Source organism: Heteronotia binoei, chromosome 10 (genome assembly GCF_032191835.1).
Source record: "Heteronotia binoei isolate CCM8104 ecotype False Entrance Well chromosome 10, APGP_CSIRO_Hbin_v1, whole genome shotgun sequence".
NCBI classification, from domain to species: Eukaryota; Metazoa; Chordata; class Lepidosauria; order Squamata; family Gekkonidae; genus Heteronotia; species Heteronotia binoei.
Window position 1 is genome coordinate 22,079,114 of NC_083232.1, and position 23,457 is coordinate 22,102,570.

General features: G+C 43.1%; 1 protein-coding gene across 6 annotated transcripts in view; it reads left to right on the top strand.

The window, feature by feature from the left end:
• Positions 1–23,457, top strand: part of ZMYND11 (zinc finger MYND-type containing 11) — a 146,280-nt gene that overhangs the window by 107,428 nt on the left and 15,395 nt on the right. For all 6 annotated transcript variants that reach the window (XM_060248082.1, XM_060248076.1, XM_060248079.1 and 3 more), the window contains 6 exons: positions 10,779–10,856; positions 13,467–13,559; positions 13,950–14,037; positions 17,133–17,188; positions 18,013–18,090; positions 22,053–22,171. In XM_060248082.1, the coding sequence (XP_060104065.1) occupies positions 10,779–10,856; positions 13,467–13,559; positions 13,950–14,037; positions 17,133–17,188; positions 18,013–18,090; positions 22,053–22,171 (512 nt within the window). The remainder of the gene's footprint in view (positions 1–10,778; positions 10,857–13,466; positions 13,560–13,949; positions 14,038–17,132; positions 17,189–18,012; positions 18,091–22,052; positions 22,172–23,457) is intronic.

The window sequence follows — 23,457 nt, forward strand, 5'->3', positions numbered from 1 at the left end:
TAATGGTCTGTGGCCTGATAGCAACCGGGCTACAAGGCAAGGGCACCACACTATCCTTTTCACCCACCTGGGACCTGGGCAGGCAAAAGAGGCAGCGTAGCCTCGGAGCAAGGCAGAGCAGCCCCACTGCCCCTTCTGCCCGACTCAGAAGGCAGACTTGGTGACCACCTCTTTCGTTCACCCGGATCCCCGGTGGGCAAAAGGGGCAGTGCTGCTGCGACCTTTGCCTACCCCTCATTTATAGACCCCTGCCAATCAGCTGATTGGCGGGGGTCTTTAAATGGGAAGGGGTGGCAGAATGGCTGCTGCTGTCACCTGACTGCCTAGCAGGAAGGCGGCAGAAGCAGCTCCAATCTCCCCCCATGGGGGGCAGGGATGGGGGGGCAGCCTGGGGCAGCAAAACACCACCACCACTGGCCCATGGAAAAATTGTTTTCCATGAAACAGGTCCATGGTGCCAAAAAGGTTGGGAGCCACTGCTCTATGTCTTAGACAATTTTTTTTAAAAAAGCTATGTAGAGAACAAGTATCGTGACTGTGCAGCATTTGGCAAAACAAAACAACTCCATACAATTCCCTTGCCTCCCCCCTCCTCACATTAAATTGGCCAGCTGCTTCTCCTAATATTGGCATCTTAATATTATGCTCCAGCAATGTATCGAGGAGCTCGTTCTATAAAACCTTTTTTAATGGTGGCAAATACCAGTCGCTACTCAGCAGAGGGACAGCTGATACAGAAAGGTTTGGATGCCACCATTGGCATATGGGCACTGAGATCTGCAGGTGTGAGTTTCATTTTATGGACAAGTGGAAATAGCATGTTGGTTTGGTTTGCTTAATTTTAGGGATGGGCATTGTATTCTTCTCCAGATTTTACTACCATCAGGTCACAAACTTCTTTGTTAAAAAAAGAAGAAAAGAAACAACAACCTCGTCTTCCAAAGCTGCTTCATTTGTTCTTTTTCCACCCTCCCAAACATAGTAGGAGGTGGCAGTTGATGACCATGCTTGGAACTGAATGGCAAAAATGAATTTTCTGTATTTTTCCCCTTCTTATCTTGTCCTGAGCTTTCTCACAATGAATCTGCTTTTCCTGTGAGAAAGTTGAATAGAAGTGGGGGGATTATTCTTTTAGCAAAGAATCAGATTGTTGGGGGGTTTTTTTGCCATCATGAACAGATAGTGTATTTTGATGTGAAATGTCTTTGCCATTTCTGGATCATCCACCATACAGCTCCCCTCCCCTCTCAACTAGGAAGAGCAGTTCATAGGGGTGGTGGGGTGGAATTCTAGCAGGAACTCCATTGTGTATTAGACCACACACCCCTGATGTAGCCAATCCTCCGAAAGCTTACAAGGCTCTTTTTTGTAAGCTCTTGGAGGACTGGCTACATCAGGGGTGTGTGGGCTAATATGCAAAGGAGCTCCTGCTAGAATTCCACCCCTGGTGGTGACAGATATATGTATCAACATTGGGTCATGACTGAAATTCCTCTAGAGTCAGGAAGGGGGACAGTTTGGGCTACCAGGAGGCAGGGCCCCTGCAAAAGGACCTCTTCTAGATGTTTTGCCCTTGGTGCTTGGGTGGGGGGAGAATACTAGAATTAACTCTTCTTGGGTGGAAAATACCTGGCGAGGAGCAGTTTGAATGGAAAATATGGACAGGAGGGGAGAAGACACTCCCTCACACACCTGCCTTGGATGTGAGTTAGATCATCTCCAACTGCTAAACTTCATGAATGAGGACTGACCTGAGTTGGGGTCGTTCTGCTGCTATGTCTATTTTTGACACTCTGATCCTAGGAGTTCATCAGAGGCATAGACGAAAAATGATTTGGTGATTTGGCATTTTCAGGATTCAGCAACATGCATCAGCTCTATTCTTTCCCTGTTGAGATCCAACAAGCGTTTCCAGGACTATCTTTTTTGTTTAATAGCACCTTTAACACCAAGGAAGTTTTATTCTGAATAGAACTTTGATGGTCTTAAAGGTGCTACTAGACGCCTACTTTGCTTCAGACCAACATGGCTGCCCACTTGGATCTATCTTTTTGTTTGCTAAAGCAAACACGAGGCTCCCAGGTATTCTCTTCCTGTTTTGGATCAGAATTGCCAAAAACTGTGTCAGGCATCTGTAGCTCTTGGAGCCCCATGTCTCAGAATTTTTTAAAAAAAATACTTTGGAACCTTTAATGTTTAGTGTTTTATTTTGTTAGTTACTGGTTTTATTTTGTCAGGGCAGGTTCTCTGGAGAAGCAGAATGAAGATTTTCTAAATACATTAATAAAGATTTATTTATCAGTCAGAGAATCTCCACCCTGCTTTTCTCCCCAATGAGGACTCAAAAGCATCTTACAAAACCTAAAAATACAATTTAAATCAAACAGGGAACACAAATAATATAATACTCCAACTGGCTCTGGATCTGCTGGCCAGACTCACTCAGGACCACAGCCAAGAGCAAAGAGCATATTCTTAAACGATGTTGCAACTGTCCTGCATTTGAAATTTTCATTCATCTTTCTCCCTCTCTCAAGAATAAATTTAAGAATAAATGTTTGTTTGGTGGATTCTTCTCAGTAATGGCTTGAGAGCCAGCTTGGTTAAAAGCAGCGGACCCTAATCTGGAGAATGGAGTTTGATTCCCCACTCTTCCACAGGAAGTCAGCTGGGTGACCTTGGGTCAGTCACAATTCTCTTAGAACTCTCTCAGCCTCACCTACCTCACAGGGTGCCTGTTGTGGTAAGGAGAGGAAGGGAAGGCAATTGTAAGCCACTCCAAGACTCCTTTGGGTGGTGAAGGGCTGGTTATCAAAACCAACCCTTCTTCTACTATGACCAATTCATTTGTGGTCCGTGCATTACCAGTGGGAGATGTTCTAAGGGGATGCTTGTGGTTGGGACAGTGCTAATATGGGAAACAGCTTCATGATCAGCCCTGCTTATGTGGTTCAGTTCCTTCTGACATGACAGGGAAAGGCATGGCAGCACCTGTGCCACCACCACCGTTTATAGCTTATGCAATAGTTTTGTATCTCTACAAGCCTGGAGGACTTCCTGAGAATAAATCAGCAAATTCACCATCCAATCTCTTGTACTTTTTCAGGGAAACATTAAAGTTAAGTCCTAAAGTAGCATGGGGATGGGATTTTCAATAGGTGGTAAGAAACAGGCAGATTTCCATCTGTTTTAACCACGAGTTTGGGATTTCACTCATATATCTACGGCTTTGACTTCTCTTTATTTGCCATGAATAGTTAATGGCTTTCTTTGCTCATTTTTGTTTTACAAGAGAACCAGAATCTTTTATAGTAAATGCAGAAATTCTCATACCCTTTTAGAGCCCTGGGTGTTTTTTCCAAAGGATATAAAAGGACTTTACTGCCTTATGAAAAGAAGTCAGATTCATTTTTGCATTATGATCAGCAGTAAATGAATAGCAGTCAACCTCTGGATCCCAATGTCAGGAGGCAACATCAGGCAAAGGCCTCAACCTCTATGGCTTGTTGTTGGCCTCTGTGTGAGACAGGATGCTGGACTAGATGGACCACTGATCTAATCCAACAGGACTTTTCTTTTGTTCTTGATACACTAAAAAAAAGAAAGAAAGTAAAAATAACTGAAACAAAAGTGAGGTTTTGCTTTAACACCTTCTGTCACCTTTTAACTGAAAGTCTCCAAGTTCACAAATGCAAGAAGGAAATGTATGTTTGTAAGCCAGTTGATAAGAGGAATAACTCTTGATGGTTGTATAAGAACTGCCCGATTAACAGTCCACCAAGCAGCTGGATTATCTTTTGGGTTGGCCGTGTGGGTTCAGTCAACTTCGATTGTGTTCGCTTGCATTTTTTTTTTACTGGAAATGGACTAGGGTTACCAGGTCCTACTTTCTTTCTGGTGGGGGAATCTGTGGACCTTGCTGGGATCTTTTGTTGCACACACAAAACGCACAGTTCGATGATGTCACTTCTGGGTGACATTCTGGGGTGTTTGTGAGTGGATTTCCCCCCCACTGGCCAGTGGCAAAGAGGAGCCCACAAAGGTGGGGGAACCCCCATCCTGATGGGGGAGTTGGGAACCCTAAAATGGACTTAAAGAAACATGGTCAAGATCCTTTCCCCTGCCTACTACGTTTTTGAAAAAGTTATCGCAAAACCATTTCTGGAAAGCTTATCTCTGAAGTCAGTTAAAATTTGGGCTGCTAGAGTCACCATCTTCTATTGGCCCTGAATGTGAAACTGCTGAAAGGGAGTTACATTTAATTGGGTAACTGCAAGGTTTTTAAGCACAGGCAGGTCAATGCGAGTAGAGCAGACAATAACAGCGATCCAAGTATGGTCCTTTAGAAAAAGTTGAGAGTGTTAGACCCAAATGGACAGATTGGTAGTAGTTAATCTCAAAAAATAGTTTGGTAATTGGATTTCCACTTTTGTCTTTCTTGAAGAGGCCTGAACAGCTTGAAGCCATAGTGTTGACTCATTAAGGGCCATAAGAAGTTTATGTTCATGATATATCTTTGGGTTTTTTAGACAGGGAAGGTGGGTGATTTATTTGTCCATTGTTGTCAGTTTGGCATCTTTTGAATAAGTGAATGTATACTGGAACACTTCTGTTGCTTTGTTCTTGGAGAAATATGCATATGAAGATTAGCTTGGGTTGAGTGTGCAGTCATTGATAAATGGGTCATTGGAAACAGTGCCAGAATAGTCACATATGATTCTGTTTATTCCAAGGCAATTTTCTAGTACCTTTGTAGTAAAGATGTGTGTATAAAGTGTCGTAAAGTCGCAGCCAACTTACAGTGACCTGATAGGGTTTTCAAGACAAGAGACTAACAAGAGATGGTTTGCCATTGCCTTCCTCAGCATAGCGACCCTGGATTTCCCTGGTGGTTTCCCATCCAAATAATAACCAGGACTGCTCCTCCATGCTAAATCAGGACTTCCCTCCCCTAAACACATTAGCAATGCTGTAAAACCCTATAAGGCTCTGATCACACACACTAAATAATGCACTTTCAATCCACTTCCAAAGCACTTTCCAACTGAATTTTGCCAGTTCACACAGTAAAATCCATTCGGAAAATGCATCGGAAGTGGATTGTAAGTGCATTTTTTTAGTGTGTGTGATCACCGCCAATGAGTGAGATCCCTCCTAACAGCTTTATTCCATGCATGACTGTTTCTCCGGTTCACATTCTTGCTACTGAGTTGTATCTTCTGCCCAACTAAGCATCTCAGAAGCTCTGTCCTCTGACACCATGCTGCTTAGGCTGGGGGGGGGAAGTGTTAACTTAGCTAAACAAAATGGCAGGATACAACCCAGTATGTTTGAGGGTGGCTTAGGACGTTCTGAACTGGGGACAGAAAGTATAAACATATGGTACTTTCTGTTCTGTGCGCTGCTCCATAAAGTTCAGTGTTGTTGTTGTTGCCATTGTTGTTATTATTTACATTTCTGAACTGCCCTTTCCTAAGAGAACGGTGTACAACATATACAAAGTAGAATGCCACTACAAGTGCGGTGGCAACAGGGCTTTCACATGGCAGGTTTCCCTCTGTATTCCTCATCCCATGAGTGCCACTTCAATGCATCACACCAAAACTAGTATAGGAAAGATCTCAGGAAAGATCGTAAAACCTAGGAGGTATAGAGTAGCACTACAGTGCTGTGAAGAAACAGGGGAAAACACCCCCTTCCTAATAGCATCCAAGCCAGGGTAAACAACTTGTGCGTCAGTGACCCAAAAGTGTTAATTCCTACAAGATAACAAACAATGCTGTGTGTAATGCCCAGGGAATAATTAACCAACATAACTTATTCTCCATTGGTAAGGGGGATGGTGGTGGTGGAGAGGATCGAACCACATTGCTTTGTTATCTCGCTTCTCGCAAATTTTATTGGGATTTGATAGATAGTGCCAAAGTCGTTCAAGCATGACGGTGGTTCAGACTGGGTCTTAAGCTCTGGAAAATATGCAAGGATTGAACGTTAGGCAATCGGTTGTTGTTGCTGTTTTAGCATCTGAGATGGATATCAGCCTGGCGATCTCAGGTTGAATCTTGCTATTTCACTACTGCGCAATTAAATCACATTATTGCCAGTCATAACCGCCCATTGAAATCGATTTGCTTCAATAGAAGCATTCAGGGACAGTGGGTTAAGGATTGCAGTCAACACACCAAGTTGCTTGCATGCATTAGAAACCCAGCGTCAGAAATGGTGGTTAGTGAGGCTTTCCTAATCATTTACAGCAAAGCAGTTTTGCTTTACGATCAATCTTTTAGCATATTTTCCTGGTCTTATACCACAAGATGACATCTCTCTCTGTATACTGTAGTACAGGAATGGTAGGTAAATTTTGAGCTTCAAAAGGGAAGTGTAACATTTTGGGTTTGGGAATCCTCCATATCAACCAAACCTCACCCCATCTTGCTGCTGTATGTTTTTAAAAGCAATAAGATTTCCATATTTTTGTTAAGTAAGACAGTTTAAGACACTGGGCAGAAAAAGAGAGAGGACATGCATGCTCATATATGCGATACCTAACCTGAAAACATTGTCTATTTTTTGGACACAATTGCTTGTTTTAGACATTGCTTGAAACCATGGTTTAATTAAACGAAGGTCAGTATGATTGCTTAAGTCCAAGCCACTTTAATAGCTATTGTGAGTTAAGGTCTAGCAAGCCAGGGTTTGATTTATTAAGCACAGTAGTAACTGTGGTGTTGCCTGATGACTGGATGCAAACATCCTGGCTTAATCCAGACGTTATCTGATGATTTATTTATTTTCTTTTTGTTTAACTGAATTTTTGACCGCCCTTCCCAAAGCTAGGCTCAGGGCAGTTCACAACAGTTATAACAACAGTTATAGCAAATAAAATTGAATAACTGTCATTATAAACATTACGATCCCTTAAGGGACAGGATGGCATCATATCCTAAATGTGCTGCTATCACACAGAAAGGGGTGAAGCTGAAGTAGAGCCAAGATAGAACCATTGCTGCCCTCAACTAAATGCCTGGTGGAACATCTCTGCCTTACAGGCCATGTGGAACAGTAATAAGTCCCACAGGGCCCAGATGGAATTTGACAGAGAGTTCCAGGTGGGGGCTACAGCAGAGAAGGCCCTGCCCCTGATTGAGGGCAGCCAGATATCTCTAGGGCCAGGGGCCACCAGCAGATCCAGAGCACAAAGCACTTTTGTGGGCATACCAGGAGAAATGGTCTTGAAGATATGTTGGTTCCTGGCCACTAAGGGCGTTGAAGATCAATACCAGAACTTTGAATCTGTTCCAGTACTCCACTGGGAGTTAATGCAGTTTTCATAGCATGGGGGAGCTGTGAGCTGTACGTGGGGTCCCCGTGATATGAGCTCCAAAGAGAAAGCAATGAAACCACGCTTTGTGAGGCAAAACCAAGATCAGAGTAATTGCCTCTAGACAGAATCCTGATTTCCTATAATTATAACAAACCATGGTTTCACATTGTAACTGGACTGAGCCGGTGTCGTCGTTTCCTACCAAGAGCTCTGCACATCTATATAGATAAACTGGTATAGACAGGAAAGGACATTGCAAACAAACCAACAAAAATCTTTCTATTCATCCCCTAACCAGTGGAAATCATTGATATCAAGCATAAGGAAAGGAAAGGTCCCCTGTGCAAGCACCAGTCGTTTCCGACTCTGGGGAGACGTTGCTTTCACAACGTTTTCATGGCAGACTTTTTACGGGGTGGTTTACCCTTGCCTTCCCCAGTCATCTACACTTTCCCCCCAGCAAGCTGGGTACTCATTTTACCGACCTTGGAAGGATGGAAGGCTGAGTCAACCTTGAGCCGGCTTAGGGTTGCCAAGTCCAATTCAAGAAATATCTGGAGACTTTGGAGGTGGAGCCAGGAGACTTTGGGGGTGGAGCCAGGAGACATTGGGGTGGAGCCAGGAACAAGAGTGTGACAAGCATAATTGAACTCCAAGAGAGTTCTGGCCATCATATTTAAAGGGACAGCACACCTTTTTAAATGTCTTCCTTCCATAGGAAATAATGAAAGATAAGGGCACCTTCTTTTGGGGCTCATAGAATTGGACCCCCTGGTCCAATCGTTTTGAAATTTGGGGGATACTTTGGGGAGGGGCACTAGATACTATATTGAAAATTTGGTGCCTCTACCTCAAAAAACAGATCCCCCAGAGCCCCTGAAACCTCCAAATCAATTCCCCATTATACCCTATGAGAATCGATCTTCACATAGAGAATAATGAAGACGTTTCCCTCTTCACCCCCTTTCCCCCTCCGCCCCCCCCCTTGTTTCTGGCAAATCTGATGCAGGGGACTGGCCTCTCTACTCACGAGTTGCTGTCAGCTTCTCACAGCAACACAGGCATACCAGCTGGGCACTTTATGGCATGGAATAGGAAGCTGGCAGAACTCACTCACCTCCGGAGGTGCAAAGGCACATGGTCCTTTGGAGGCGGGGCTGGGCTCCCCTCCCTTCACCAGCCAGCTGACTGGGGGCAGGAAGCAGCCTGAGAAAAGGGAAGAGCTCTGCCTGCTGCGATCGGGGCTGGGTGGGAAGGGCTGCCATTCTCCCCCCTTCCCGCTTTCCCCTTTTTGCCGCGTGGGGGGAGGAGGCTCCAAATCGGGGGTCTCCAGGCCAAACGGGGGATTTGGGAAGCCTAAGCCGGCTACCTGAAAACCCAGCTTCCACTGGGGATCGAACTCAGGTCATGAGCAGAGCTTAGGACTGCAGTACTGCAGCTTTAACACCCTGCGCCACGGGGCTCTTTTATCTAGCATAAAGTTGACCATAAAACAGTTTAGGTTGCTACGAAAGTATATGAAAGGCTATTTCTTGTCACCACATTCTAGATTTGAGAGTCTGGTGGCCTCTCTTCAGAGTCTCACAATTGATGTATCTTCTTCATGGGCCAAGTGTGGTCTACTGGCACATGAGACAGCAGCACTGCTGAAGAGGCAGGCCTGGGCCTCAGGGCAGAATCTGGGGGGGGGGGGGGACAGAGGGGTGTGCTTGCCCCGGGCGCCGACGGAGTGGGGGTGCCAAATTGGTATGGAGTCCATTGTATTCTATGGGACCATAAGATAGAATGGCCCATAAGGGGGCACCATTTTTTAATCCCCCCCCCTCAAAAAACATGTCGATCCGGTCCTGCTGGGCCTAGTCATTGCCTTGATAGTAGGCCTCTGGGGAAACTGATGTATAGTGTCTAATGCTCTATGAGGAAAGGAAAGGGTAGTATAATATGTAATAATTACATAGTATTGGCTTCCTTCTCCCTACTTCCTTTAATGGACTCACCATTCCCGGGTAAAATCTTACTCTTCAGTAGATCCTAGTTTCATACATCATTGGGCAGATTGCCTACCCTTAGATTTACCCAGAGTGATGTTGGAAAGTGCCGTCAAGTCACAGCTGACTTACGGCTACTCCGCAGGATTTTGAAGAGACGAACAGAAGTGGTTTGCCATTGCCTGCCTCTGTATAGCAACCTTGTACTTCCTTGGTGGTCTCCCATCCCCGAATTAACCAGGGCCGACCCTGCTTAACTTCTGAGATCCAATGCGATTTGGTCAGCCTGGGCCATTCAAGACAGGGCCCTTCAGGTCATTATGACTGCCTGTAAAATATCACAGGCTGAGAGTGGGCATCACCTGGCACATGTGTTGAGCAGCAGGTTACCTTAATTTTTTTTTTTTTTTTTTTGCAAGTAGGGGCTCCCCATGCATGAACGCCAAGTGGTGAATTCGCTGCTTTGGAGTTTAGGCATGCGGCGCCCAGTTCCTGAGACTGGTGGCTGCCCCTCTCCCTCCCCTCCTGAGAAGGGAGATGATAGGGAGGGGGGACACTGTATCCTAAAGGGTTGCTTACCCCACCCTAAGATGCCCAGACAAAGCTTTAGTGTGATACCGCATAAAAAGTGTTAGTTGCACCCAGATGACCTAGGTTTAAAAAGCCATTCGATCTTGCGTGCTGAAGTTGGAGAAGTCATTATCACAGCCAGTTTTTGGACTGTAGAACAGGAAGAACAACGGTGTACCTCCTAGGGCCAAGGCAGTAGAATCACAACACTTTCCATACTAGCATACCAGTCTTAAATAACTATATGGGGACACAAGTTTTGTAGGTTTCAGCAATTCCACGCATTCAGTAAAGTTCCTTCCAATTAAGGGGCTTTACAGATGGAATAGCATGTTAAGAGTGCTGTGGAAAATTTATAATTATACAGTGACAGTTAACTTTATTAGTTTTAGAACCGTAGAGAGATTTTCTTCATTTTTCTTTTCTTTTAAGGGGTATGAGTCCTGCATGTTATGAATGCATATATTGGAGACAGGTTATTTCTCTATTTTTGCCTTCCTTTCTCCACTGAGACTCTAGGTGGATTACACAGTGCAAGGTTGCACAATCAATAGGACGTGATATCTAATTAACTATGTAATAGACTAGCATTTTAAAAATGAAAGCATAAAATATTAGACATGAGACATTAAACAATACGGAAAATGCAGTGACTTTGAGGATGGAGAGCCCAGCATCGTTCTAAACATACTTTTGACTAATCAGCATTCATTTCTTGACATTTGACTTAGGCTGATAGGCGATAGAAAATATTTCCCCCCCCCTAGCTTGCTTGGATTAAAATGCAGCTAAAACTGTTGTTCTTGGCATTTTTAAATCTTTGTATTGTGGAGCTTTAAAAAAGACACAAGTAGTAAAATGCATAAATCTGAAATAAAGCTGCTGTTCTTTACCAGAGCATTAAGAAGAAGAACACAAGCAAGCAAGAGATGAGTACGTATTTGCGCTTCATTGTCTCCCGCATGAAGGAACGAGTGAGTATTGAAACTTCATATCCAGTTTGCACCTAATAAGGGCGTGCTCTTTAATTGATACCTGGGCAATGTGGAAGAGGCATCCTATTTCAGTCCCTCAAAGGAATGCCTCTTCTGGGATGAGTCTTACGCATGCAGCATCAAAGACCAAAGTAGAGTTTTCTTCAGAACTATTACTTTATTCGCATGTAAGGCATATGAAATTCAACCAGTCAGTCAATTGATTGATTTAAATTCCTATTATGAATGAGCCCTGATTTCTTTAATAAGGGACAACCAGTTTGGTGTAGTGGTTAAGTGCACGGGCTCCGATCTGGAAGAGCCGGGTTTGATTCCCCACTCCTTCACTTGCACCTGCTGAGTGACCTTGAGCCAGTCACATTTCTTGAAAGAGCTGCTCTGTTGTGGGGAGAGGAAAGGAAAAGAGATTGTAAGCTGCTCTGAGACTCCCAAGTGAGGGGCGTGGTATAAATCCAAATCCAGTCTCATAGTACATACTTTCTAGTGTAGCATCTAGGATTAGGTTGACCAAATTTCCTTGTACCTTTCAATTCCCTCCTGTGAATCAGGAGACCGGTGGAAGAAGGTGGTGGCTTCTCTTTTCTGCCAGTAGCCATTTTTCCTCTTGATTCTTCTGGCCTCCTTTTGCCTCTGCCTTATATGCTGGGGTCACAATTGCTGTAAGGCAGAAGAATGGACTGGCAAAATGATGTGGACACAGGAAGGGAGCAAAAGCCAATGATGCCTTATCTCCCAGCTGAGTTGCAAATGTAAGGAGTGACTGAAATCTCCTGGGCTGCGACTCAGCATCCCCATCTGAGTAGGCTCTGAGTATAATTCTTCCATAAGTTATATTACATTTGGAATAATGTTTATGGTTTAACTAGCCCTAAGTATGCCATTACTGTTGAGAACATCATGAAATCTGTAATTTCAATGAGGGTAGAAGAAAATTAAAAAAAAATAGGTAGAAGTAGATCAAGTGCTCTTCTTGCATAAACAATAGCTGAGGTTGCCATCCAGTACCCTGCCTGTGAGTTTCCTACGTTAATTGGGGTGGGGGAGGGAGCTATGCATCCTTTACGATTAAGATATTGATATTGGATATTGGAATTATATCCCGCCCTCCACTCCGAAGAATCTCAGAGCAGCTCACAATCTCCTTGACCTTCCTCCCCCACAACAGACACCCTGTGAGGTGGGTGGGACTGAGAGGGCTCTCACAGCAGCTGCCCTTTCAAGGACAACTCCTGCAAGAGCTATGGCTGACCCAAGGCCATGCCAGCAGGTGCAAATGGAGGAGTGGGGATCAAACCCGGTTCTCCCAGATAAGAGACCACACACTTAACCACTACACCAAACTGGCTCCCTTTCCCCAATGATTCTTCCTATAAGAACTAAAACCTTTTTACATACATTGCTCATTTGCAGGTTTCAAATCTGACATTTCAAATTTTTACTTTTAAAATTCAATTTTGAGCAGTACTTTAAAAAGAACTCTAAACTCGGGCCCTCTTGATGGTTTTATAGCAATGATATTAGGCCTAGGTTGCCAAATTCAGTTTTGGTATAATTTTAGTTTTTTGTACACTTCTAGTTCACTGAATTGTGGGGAAACATTGTGTGATTCTTAAAAATATTTTATCAGTTTTTAGTAATCCCATGTGTGTGTTTGTGGTAAGTCCTAGCAAGTTGCTTCTGACTTATAGTGATGTTCTGAATTAATGACCCCCAAAATGCCCTATCACTAACAGCCTCAATCAGACCTTGCAAACTGAGGGCTGTGGCTTCTTTGAGACCATTTATTTTATCTTAGGTCTTCCACTTTTCCTATTGCCTTCATTTTTTCCTAGCATTATTGTCTTTTCCAGAGAGAGAGAGAGTCCATCTTAGAAATCTATCTTTTTCATAGATAGAGAGATAGATAGATAGATGGATGGATGGATGGATGGATGGATGGATGGATGGATGGATGGACGGACAGATGATGGATGGAGAGGTAGAGGGAGAGAGAGAGAGAGAGAGAAGGAGGGTGGGAGGGAGAGATGATGGATGGATGGAGAGAGAGAGAGAGATATGGATGGATGGAGATAGATAGATAGAGGATGGATAGATTATCCATCCATCCATCCATCCATCCATCCATCCATCCATCCATCCATCCCTCCCCATCAGCTCCCATTACTAAGAATGTCTGGGAGGGGGAGCAGGGGAAGCAGAAGAACATCAAGGTAGAATTTTACTAGAATTTTTTTTCACTTGAGAATTTCCTGCAAGTGTATAAAACAGTTTTATGTGTTTGAGGCAAATATTTTTTTTGCTAAAATGTTGGGTGCAGATAGTTATACTAAGGGTTTAGCTTCTTGGTTACCTGGACCAGATTTTAACAAGAATAGCCTATAGGAGGTGCCTGCAAATTCAATGTAGAGGGCTTTTTCTCCAGGTTGCCTAGTGATATGAAGACCGAGTGGGAAAATGCCGCTTAACTGACGGGCGGTTTTACTTGTCAGGCAGAAATTATTTCAACCCTTCATCTGAAGACTTCCAATTTATTCTCCTCTTTCTTTGACCCAGTTTCTAAACTGATGCTTTGTTGGTGGGCTTTTTTAGGCTATCGATCTAAACAAGAAAGGCAAGGACAACAAACACCCCATGTATCGTCGACTGGTGCACACGGCTGTCGATGTTCCAACTATTCAAGAGGTATGTTCCCTTGCAGTTCTGGGAAATGTCGGAGCTTTGCCTTGTCAAAAGAAGATTAAAGGATGCATACGGATGAACAGTGCATACATATGCACATTTAAAGAACACTGTAGAAAATCAGATGCTCCATGCTAGGAAACTCTCTGAGTGAACATAAGCTAATAGTAGCCGCCATGTCTTTTTGCCCAACAAAGGCCTTTCCCCCTTTAATTGGAGGTTCTGGAGATTGAAATTGGGACTTCCTACTTACGCCAAGTTTGTTCTCCACCTTCACGATGATCCTTGTTGGATGGTTCCATATATTTGACACCCCTGAGGGAAAAATATATATAACTTTTGACTGCTCTAGTACATGTCTTATTTATATATATATTTTTAAAATCTGTTTAGAAAGTAAATGAAGGAAAGTACAGGAGTTACGAGGAGTTCAAAGCAGATGCTCAGCTTCTTCTACACAACACGGTTATTTTTTATGGAGGTAAGTGTGGTTGCATGGGAGGATGTCCACAAAAAGATCTTGAGCAGTCATTTTAGAAGGATAGTACAATTGGGTCTTTACTTGGTTTGGAGAGTCCTTTCAGGGTTCAGAACGGGCTGTGCTGAAACCCACTGCAGTTTCAGTATAGATTCTGAAGGTGTTTAGGTACTCCTTTAAAAGGGTTCATTGTTTTGCATCTAGACCAGGAGTGGCCGAACTATGGCTCGGGAGCCACATGTGGCTCTTTTCACACATATTGTCTGGCTCTTGAAGTCCCCACCACTCCATCAGCTGGCTTGGAGAAGGCATTTCTCTCTTTAAATCACTTCTCTAAGGTGGCTTGGAGAATGCATTTAAAGTTGCTTTCTTTCTACCCCTCTCTCGCTCCCTTCCTCCCTTCCTTCCTTGTCTTGTGGCTCTCAGACTTCTAGAGTTCAATTAATGTAAATAAAGGAATACAGATGGAAACTTGGGAATATTGGTGGAAGAACTCTATGAAGCTCTCGACATGTCATAGTATTAAAGAGAACTGTTTTAAAATGATGTATAGATGGTATATGACTCCTAAAAAATTGGCAAAGATGAACAACAAGATGCCGGATAGATGTTGGAAATGTAAAAAGCATGAAGGTTCTTTCTACCATATGTGGTGGACTTGTGAATGAACAAAAAAGTATTGGCAGATGATTCAACAAGAAATTTCTAAGATCTTGGGATATGATTTTAAGAAAGTTGCAGAGACTTTTCTGTTGGGATTACAAATGGAAAAATTTCCAAAAGAAGATAGAACTATAATTTGGTACTTGCTTTCAGCTGCTAGTACATTGTATGTGCAGTTGTGGAAGCAAAAAAAAAAACCAGAGAAATGGGATTGGATTGTAAAAGTTATGACGTGGAGTGAAATGGACAAATTAACAAGAATTTTAAGGGACTATGATATAGAAGTTTTCAAGATGGAGTGGAAAAAGTTCAGAAGATATGTAGAAAAAGGGTGGAAAATAAAAGGACATTGGACAATTTTTGATAATGATTAAGTCTTAGAAAAAAGGAGAATATTAATGTTTGTTTTTATTAGTTAAGGGTACCTTTAAATATTAGTATTTTAAGTAAATAACATCGGCGGGGGTCAAGTAACGGGGGGCGGGGGGCGTAGAAAGTAATATATGGGATAGATAAAAGAAGTTATTAATGATGCAAGAAATATGTTGCCATATGTTACCAAATAAAATTGTTTTAAAACATCTGATATTTATTCTATGTGGCTCTTACGTTAAGCAAGTTTGGCCACCCCTGATCTAGACCATAGAATCTGCCAGATATCTCCAAAATGCTAGAAGGGGGCAACTGGCATGAGTTTTAGGGACGGTCCCTGAACTAGGCGACTCATCACAGTCTCGCTCAGGAAAACTCCCCAGGCTGCACACAAACTTGGGGTCCTACAAAAAGACTCAGCTTGTGAAAACTTCCTGGAGCGATGGACTTAGAGTTCAGCTGGCCTCCCTCTTTGTGGTTTGGATCCAGACAAGACATTTTGGCAGGAACAAGGGTTTCTGCCTTCAGAGTGCTATTTTTCCACCTCCCTCCCGGCAGCAGCCTGAAATGTCCCCTCAGATTTTGTATGAGGAGCATCACAACTTTAGAAAACTATTTTTCTCTAAATGTGTTTAAAAACATTGATTCCCCCCACACACAGGTTGCCTGCTTTCCAGCGAAAAAAGTTGCACAGCAACTTTCAGTGTGCAGATTGAAAGGCAGATACCCAGCTCAGCTCCAGTTGTCTTTCTGATTTTGCTTTCTTAACCTTTTAGCTCCATCTCCTTCCCCTATTTTTTGTTGTCACTTCTCTCAGTGCCATTGCACTTGTGGATCAGGTAGAATTACGAATAGAGCTGTAGAAACGAGGTTGTAGAGAAGAAAAACGGGAAACTCTGTTGGCTGGACCAAACTGTCTGCCAGCTCCCAACAGATCAGCCAGTTCATTTGGAACCACAATTTATCACAGAATCCAGGTGTGTTGCAGGTGTTTTCCAAGCTAATAGTTCTAAGCAACTCCGGCAAGCCCAGGTGTTTACTTCAGGGGAGAAAAAAAAAAACAGGGCTCAGATCCTAAGGTGTCGTTCCATTCCCACATGTACCCTTGCTCAAGCCCTGGTTTGTGTTCAGATCAGCAGGATTTGATTGTTGTCACCTTTTTCTGCTTGCAGAAATGGTAGCAAATTGGGACAGTAATCACTGCATGCATTCCGTTATACCTCTTAGACATCACCATTCATGCTTGCGTTATCACTCCTTCTCACACAACACTGCAGTGTGGGCTTTGAACTACATTTGATCCTTCCCGTATTCCAGACATATTCATGGGACCCAGGCCAAATATTGGGGGGGGGGGGGAGGTGACACATGGAGGAAGAATTATTGTCCCTTGTTCACCACAGGGGGCAACTGGAAAGAACTGCTTCACCCTATTTGGTAAATACATTTTTTTTTAATCCTGGTAAATGTACCTAGTGTTTCATAACATGCACTGGAAAGCTCTCATCAACCACATGTTTCTGGCATGGGTACATGATTCATTTAAGAGAAGAAGACTGCAGATTTATACCCTGCCCTTCTCTCTGAATCAGAGCCTCAGAGCGGCTTACAATCTCCTATATCTTCTCCCCACAAAAGACACCCTGTGAGGTGGGTGGGGCTGAGAGGGCTCTCACAGCAGTTGCCCTTTCAAGGACAACTCCTATGAGAGCTATAGCTGACCCAAGGCCATTCCAGCAGCTGCAAGTGGAGGAGTGAGGAATCAAACCTGGTTCTCTCAGATAAGAGTCTGCACACTTAACTACTACACCAGACCACTACACCAAACTACACTTAACCACTACACTACTACAAAGAGCACACCCTTCAGTAGCAAATAGTTGTGCAAATGCCCCATGAACCACTCCGGGTGACTTTAAAGCACAGCTCTGCTGTGAATCTCTTTTCTTCTTTTTTTTAAGCCCTCGGAGCTAAAAAGAGACTGCGTATTTACTGTTGCGTGAAATCTGTACAAGCGCTTACTTAGATGTGATTTATACATTTAGATGTGTTTTGCTTCACAGCTGACAGCGAGCAAGCGGATATAGCCAGGATGCTTTACAAAGATACCTGCCACGAGGTGAGTGATCTTCAGCAAAGCCAGCTGCTTGGCAATACCATTAGATAATTGCGCGTTTGTTTTTATTTAAAAAACCGGTCATGTTTATCCTGCAAGGTAGCCTGGGATTAAAGAAAACTAGCACAGCCCTTAATGCAATATTGATAGTCCAAAGAGAAGTGTTGTCGACCCTTTAAAGTTTTCATAATATCTGTCGCGTTGGTTTCTTGTCCTATTTGCATCTTTCCAAACCGCTGTGGACTTCATTTTGTTCATTTTAGAAGTTACACAAACTCAAAATGGAACGAATGAAGTTCATTTTCAGGCACTTTAAAAAATTCTGGTTCAACGTGTGCAAAAAAGGCTGATTAGTTAATGGAGTGATGATGTATGGGGTGGCTTCTCTGTTGTCAGATAGCACGCGTGTGCTCATCTAGGCCAGCTACATTTTCTTCTTGTTCGCTTGATTGAAACCTCGAAGCCATGTTCTAGTTGAAATGAAAAACCGAGACGCCTAAATAGTGATAATGACAGCTATCGTGCTTGCTCTGCCTCCATAACCCAATTAGTTCTGAGCTTTTGGAAATTCTTTTCAGTGCGATAATTATTCTTTTCTATATATGTCATGGCTTGTTAAAAATTATTAAAGGAGTTTTAGCATCACTCTTTGAAAGAATAAATTTCTGAAGCCAGTGTTTTGCATAGTTGATGCTCCCAGTGCGATCCTGCAAAACACAGAGGGCAAGCATGAAAAAACCTTTTGCAAATTCTCATTTTCAGTTTGTTAGAGTGCTGCTTTTCAGTATCACAAGAAGTATATTATTGACAATGTGCTTTTTTTTCAGCTGGATGAGCTTCAGCTTTGCAAGAATTGTTTTTATTTATCAAATGCACGTCCTGACAATTGGTTCTGCTATCCTTGCGTAAGTTTATTTCTTCATCTCACTTCTTCGCACAGCGAACAATTAAGCGCTGCTGCACTGTGCCAGGAGCTCTTTTGAAAAGTATTAGGCATAGAGCAGGAGTGGCCAGATTTGCTCAACTTAAGAGCCACACAGAATAAACATTAGATGTTTGAGAGCCGCAACACATGAACATCAGATGTTTGAGAGCCAAAAGACAGGAAGGAAGGAAAGAAAATAGATGGGGAGGGGGGAGAGGTGGAAAGAAATCAACTTTAAATTCATTCTTCAAACTGCTGGCTGGCTTGGCTTGGAGAAGTGATTTAAAGAGACACATGCTTTCTCCAAGTCAGCCAACAGGGTAGTGGGGGCTCCAAGAGCCACACAATATGAGTGAAAAAGCCATAGTGTGACCACCCCTGGCACAGAGGATAATTTTGTCAATGACTGTTAGCCATGAAAGCAAGAAGACAAATGGGGCAAAGGAAAGCACCTTTACTGATTGTTTAACCCCTACGTGTTTCACATGCAGCTTCGTCAGGGGGATACAAAGTATATTAAATGCATCATTTCAAAAGCAATTTAAACATATTGATAAAGCATAGGGCATTTTCACAGAGCATGTACAGAGTGCAATTCACAATAAGTTATTAATACTTAGACAACTGAGCCAGCATTAACATCCAGTATATATTACATAATTGTGTAAAATTCTTCATTTAATTTGATTAAGGATCATACTGACCTTCCACATTTTTTTTAGATCCATTCCGGTATGTACATGTAGCAGAGTGAACTGTCTGGGCATGTCTTGGCTCTTATCTACATGAGTGTCTGCCAGGAAATGTTCTCATTTGACCCTTTAAGGTGGAAAGTTCCCAGTTTCCAAACCCATTCAGCCTCTTATGTGACAGACAGGATGAAAGAAATCTATTGAGGAAAGAGGTTGAATGGGTTTGGAAACTGGGAACTCTGTACCCTAAAGGATTAAATGAGAACATTTCTGATTATGTAGTGTGTAGTGGATGTTAATGCTGGTTTAATGGTTTTCGTATAAATAACTTAATTGTGAATTGCACTCTGTACATGCGCTGTAAAAATGCCCTGTGTTGTACCAATATGCTTTGTTTCTGAAACGATGTATTTAATATACTTTGATATTTTTTTATTATTTTGATAGATTCCCCCCCGGATGGAGCTGCATGCAAAATGCATAGGGCTCATACAATCATTAAAGGTTCTTTCCTTCGCGCCATTTGTCTTCGCACCTTCATTTTGCCTTGGAGCAGCCCCCTCTTTTCTGGGTTACCCATGAAAGCTGCATGTACAGAGTCAGTCTGTCTTTGAATTTCAGATGTTAAGTAAAAGCATTAATAGGCATTCAGATGTACCCATTGCACAGCCAGTCAGACAGGTGCTCTGTCAATGAGATGTGATCCTGTCCCTCGTATGGGATGCAGGCCTGGGTGCTTCCTCTTAGCCAATGAGAGCCAGTTTGGTGTAGTGGTTAAGTGTGCGGACTCTTAACTGGGAGAACCAGGTTTGATTCCCCACTCCTCCGCTTGCACCTGCTGGAATAGCCTTGGATCAGCCATAGCTCTGGCAGAGGTTGTCCTTGGAAGGGCAGCTGCTGTAAGAGTTCTCTCAGCCTCACCCACCTCACAGGGTGTCTGTTGTGGAGGAGGAAGATAAAGAAGATTGTGAGACGCTCTGAGACTCTGAGATTCAGAGTGGAGGGTGGGATATAATCCAATATCATCACCATCTTCTTCTTCTTGCATCCTTCCCCATTCAGCCTCCTGCCCTTCCTGCTGTGCGCATCAGTTTTGCACTGCAAGTCCACTAGGCACAACATTAAGACGCTTATGCTGATGTTGCTGTTTCATTTGTTTGTGGATTGAACTAGACTGTGATTTGAGTTCCAAGACAAGCTAGAATAAACAAATGGAAGCACCCTGAGGATAACGCAGACGCTGGAAGCTCTGCAGGAAGACATCCTCAGGGCTTAACTAAATACCATGCATGACCCGATTTGACTACAGCTGTTTAGGCTTGAGAAAATGGCTCAGGAGAGAAGGCTGAAGCCCCTCATCTTCCCATCCCATGCTTGTGAGCAGAAACTGGTTCCACAGCACTTATGAATCACAGCTCCTTGATGTTGATGGTACCACAGTTTGGGTCATGCACAGGGCTTTTTTTGTAGCAGAAACTCCTTTGTATATTAGGCCATACCTCCCTGATGTAGCCAATCCCCCAAGAGCTTACAGGACTCTTCTTACAGGGCCTACTGTAAGCTCTTTGAGGATTGGCTATGTCAGAGGGTGTGGCCTAATATGCAAAGGAGTTCCTGCTACAAAAAAAGCCCTGGCCGCGCATAACATCAGTTGGAGCCCTCAGTCACTCCAGTGCTTACAACGGCCATGGAGAGCAGTCATGATGACATGGGTGCTCCCACCCATTTGTCAATTTTTTCCCCTACTGTCCTCTTCCCATTTATGTTCCCTAGGCATTAGAATAGTTTTCATGCACTATAATATCCAATGATAATGCCATCCCCCTAATATTGTGCAGTGTAATAAATCAAAATGATTAGAAGCAAAGATGGTTTGCTTCATTTGGAACATATCATGCAACCATCGATTTATACAGGGGCATTATGATACTGGCTGATTTGTTTTCAATTCCCTTCCTAATAATTCCCAGCATGGCATTGCTGGGAATTATTAGGAAGGGAATTGAAAACAAATCAGCCAGTATCATAATGCCCCTGTATAAATCGATGGTGCGGTCTCATTTGGAGTACTGTGTGCAGTTCTGGTCGCCGCACCTCAAAAAGGATATTATAGCTTTAGAGAAGGTGCAGAGAAGGGCAACTAGAATGATTAAAGGGCTGGAGCACTTTCCCTATGAAGAAAGGTTGAAACGCTTGGGACTCTTTAGCTTGGAGAAACGTCGACTGCGGGGTGACATGATAGAGGTTTACAAGATAATGCATGGAATGGAGAAAGTAGAGAAAGAAGTACTTTTCTCCCTTTCTCACAATACAAGAACTCGTGGGCATTCGATGAAATTGCTGAGCAGACAGGTTAAGACGGATAAAAGGAAGTACTTCTTCACCCAAAGGGTGATTAACATGTGGAATTCACTGCCACAGGAGGTGGTGGCGGCCACAAGTATAGCCACCTTCAAGAGGGGTTTAGATAAAAATATGGAGCACAGGTCCATCAGTGGCTATTAGCCACAGTGTATGGAGCACAGGTCCACCAGTGGCTATTAGCCACAGTGTATGTGTGTATATAACATTTTTTGCCACTGTGTGACACAGAGTGTTGGACTTGATGGGCCGTTGGCCTGATCCAACATGGCTTCTCTTATGTTCTTATGTTCTTATGTTCTTATGGTTTGGAACGTTAATAAGATTATTTTTGGAGGGAAAGGCACTTGGTGGGATTAAAGACCACAAAAGAACATGTTCGTATTGGTGGAATCCTTTAATTCCAACAATAGAAAGCCAGCGTGGTGCAGTGGTTAAGAGCAGCGGACTCTAATCTGGAGAACCGGGTTTGATTCCTCACTTCTCCACATGAAGCCTGCTGGGTGACCTTGGGCCAGTCAGTTTTTCAGAACCTTCTCAGCCCCACCTACCTCACAAGGTGAGTGTTGTGGGGAAAGGAAGGGAAGGCGATCGTAAGCCACTTTTGGGAGTCTTTAGAGTGGAGAAAAGCGGGATACAAAAAGCTATCCTTCATTTGGAACATATCATGCAGCCATATTACTCATGAGACTAAAAGTCAGTTCATTCCACCTCCAAACCTTATCCTGCACTATAGGAACTTTCCTACACTGGGTTATTAAAAGAGAAGAAAAGAAACTGGAGTCTTATTTAAAAAGTGGGTAAAAACCATTGTTACATTTCATTATGGGGTTGCAATGCAGTGCTTTAAGCCTCATCAGAAATCTTAACAAGTTTCTGTAATTTCCAGATACCCAATCACGAGCTAGTTTGGGCTAAAATGAAAGGTTTTGGATTCTGGCCTGCCAAAGTCATGCAGAAAGAAGACAATCAGGTTGACGTTCGCTTTTTCGGCCATCACCACCAAAGGTACTTTTCACGCTGCCAGCTTGTGACAATATTCACCGCCTTTCCTGCCGCTGAACTAAAATGATCACAGACTGCTGAAAGCATTTTTTCCTCTTCACACTTCCATGATTTGAGAAGAAGAAAAAATCAACGCTGCTAAGCGATTCAGGAGAGATTCCACTTTCTTGATTACCACAAGGATGCTGCCTTTCAAATAAAACAGACTGTGTGTTAAGGTCTGCATGAACCCTTTTTTCAAACAGCCATCTGAATAAAAGAACGGCACTTATCACTGTGGAGCCTAGTAGGCACAAATTCAGATAAGAGAGGTCAGAACTGCAGGGAAAATAATGATATCCTTACCTGATATCCTTACCTGAGGAGTTCCACCTTCATATGACCCTAATGGGCCTCTGTACTGCAACAAACACCCCTATTGTTGACAGGGGTCATGAAATAGATGAGGGTTGCACAGAAGAAAGAATTGCTCAGTGGGTAACCAACACCCTTTGCTTTTCTTTGTGTGCACTGCCTTTTTTACACTAGAGGTTTGGAACAACTGTAAGATAGTCTTTCTTCCTATTTTTTTTTAAAAGGAACTTTTAAAGAGGAATTTCTGACATTGGGTTTTAGAAATATACACACAAATGCAAATCCCATGACAAAAAGATTGGATTTCTTCTTATGACAAATTTACACGGATAGTTATAATAACAGATGCATTGAGGATATATAAGACCTTTTGATTCGTTTGAAACGGGGTGTTGGAGGAGAGTTTTACGAGTACCATGGACCAACAAAGAGACAGATGTGTGTTCTAGATCAGAATCAAGCCTGAATTCTTCCTCGAAGCTCAGGTAACTAAACCAAAGCTATCATATGTTGGTCACATCATGAGAAGACAAAATGCACGGGAAAAGACAATAACGCTAGGAAAAGTTAGAGTCAGCAGGAAAGAGGAAGCCCCGACATGAGAAACTTTGACTCAGTAAAGGGAGCCACAGTTTCCAGTTGGCAAGACCTGAGCAAGTCTGTTAATGCTAGAATGTTTTGGAAGTTATTAACTCAGAGGGTCACGGGAAGTTGGAAGCAGCTGGATTGCACATAACACACACAGGGTTTGGATTTCTCCCCCCCCCCTTTTTTTTTCTCTCCAAAAAGCAGTGTTGTGGAAATTATACAGGTGCTTTTGAGGCACAAACAGTACCTTCCAGAAAGTCAGATCCATGGCCACTTCCCTGTGCTGCAGTCTCATTGGATCTGTGATACAATGGCATCATAAGTGGATTTGACCTCATTGATGTATT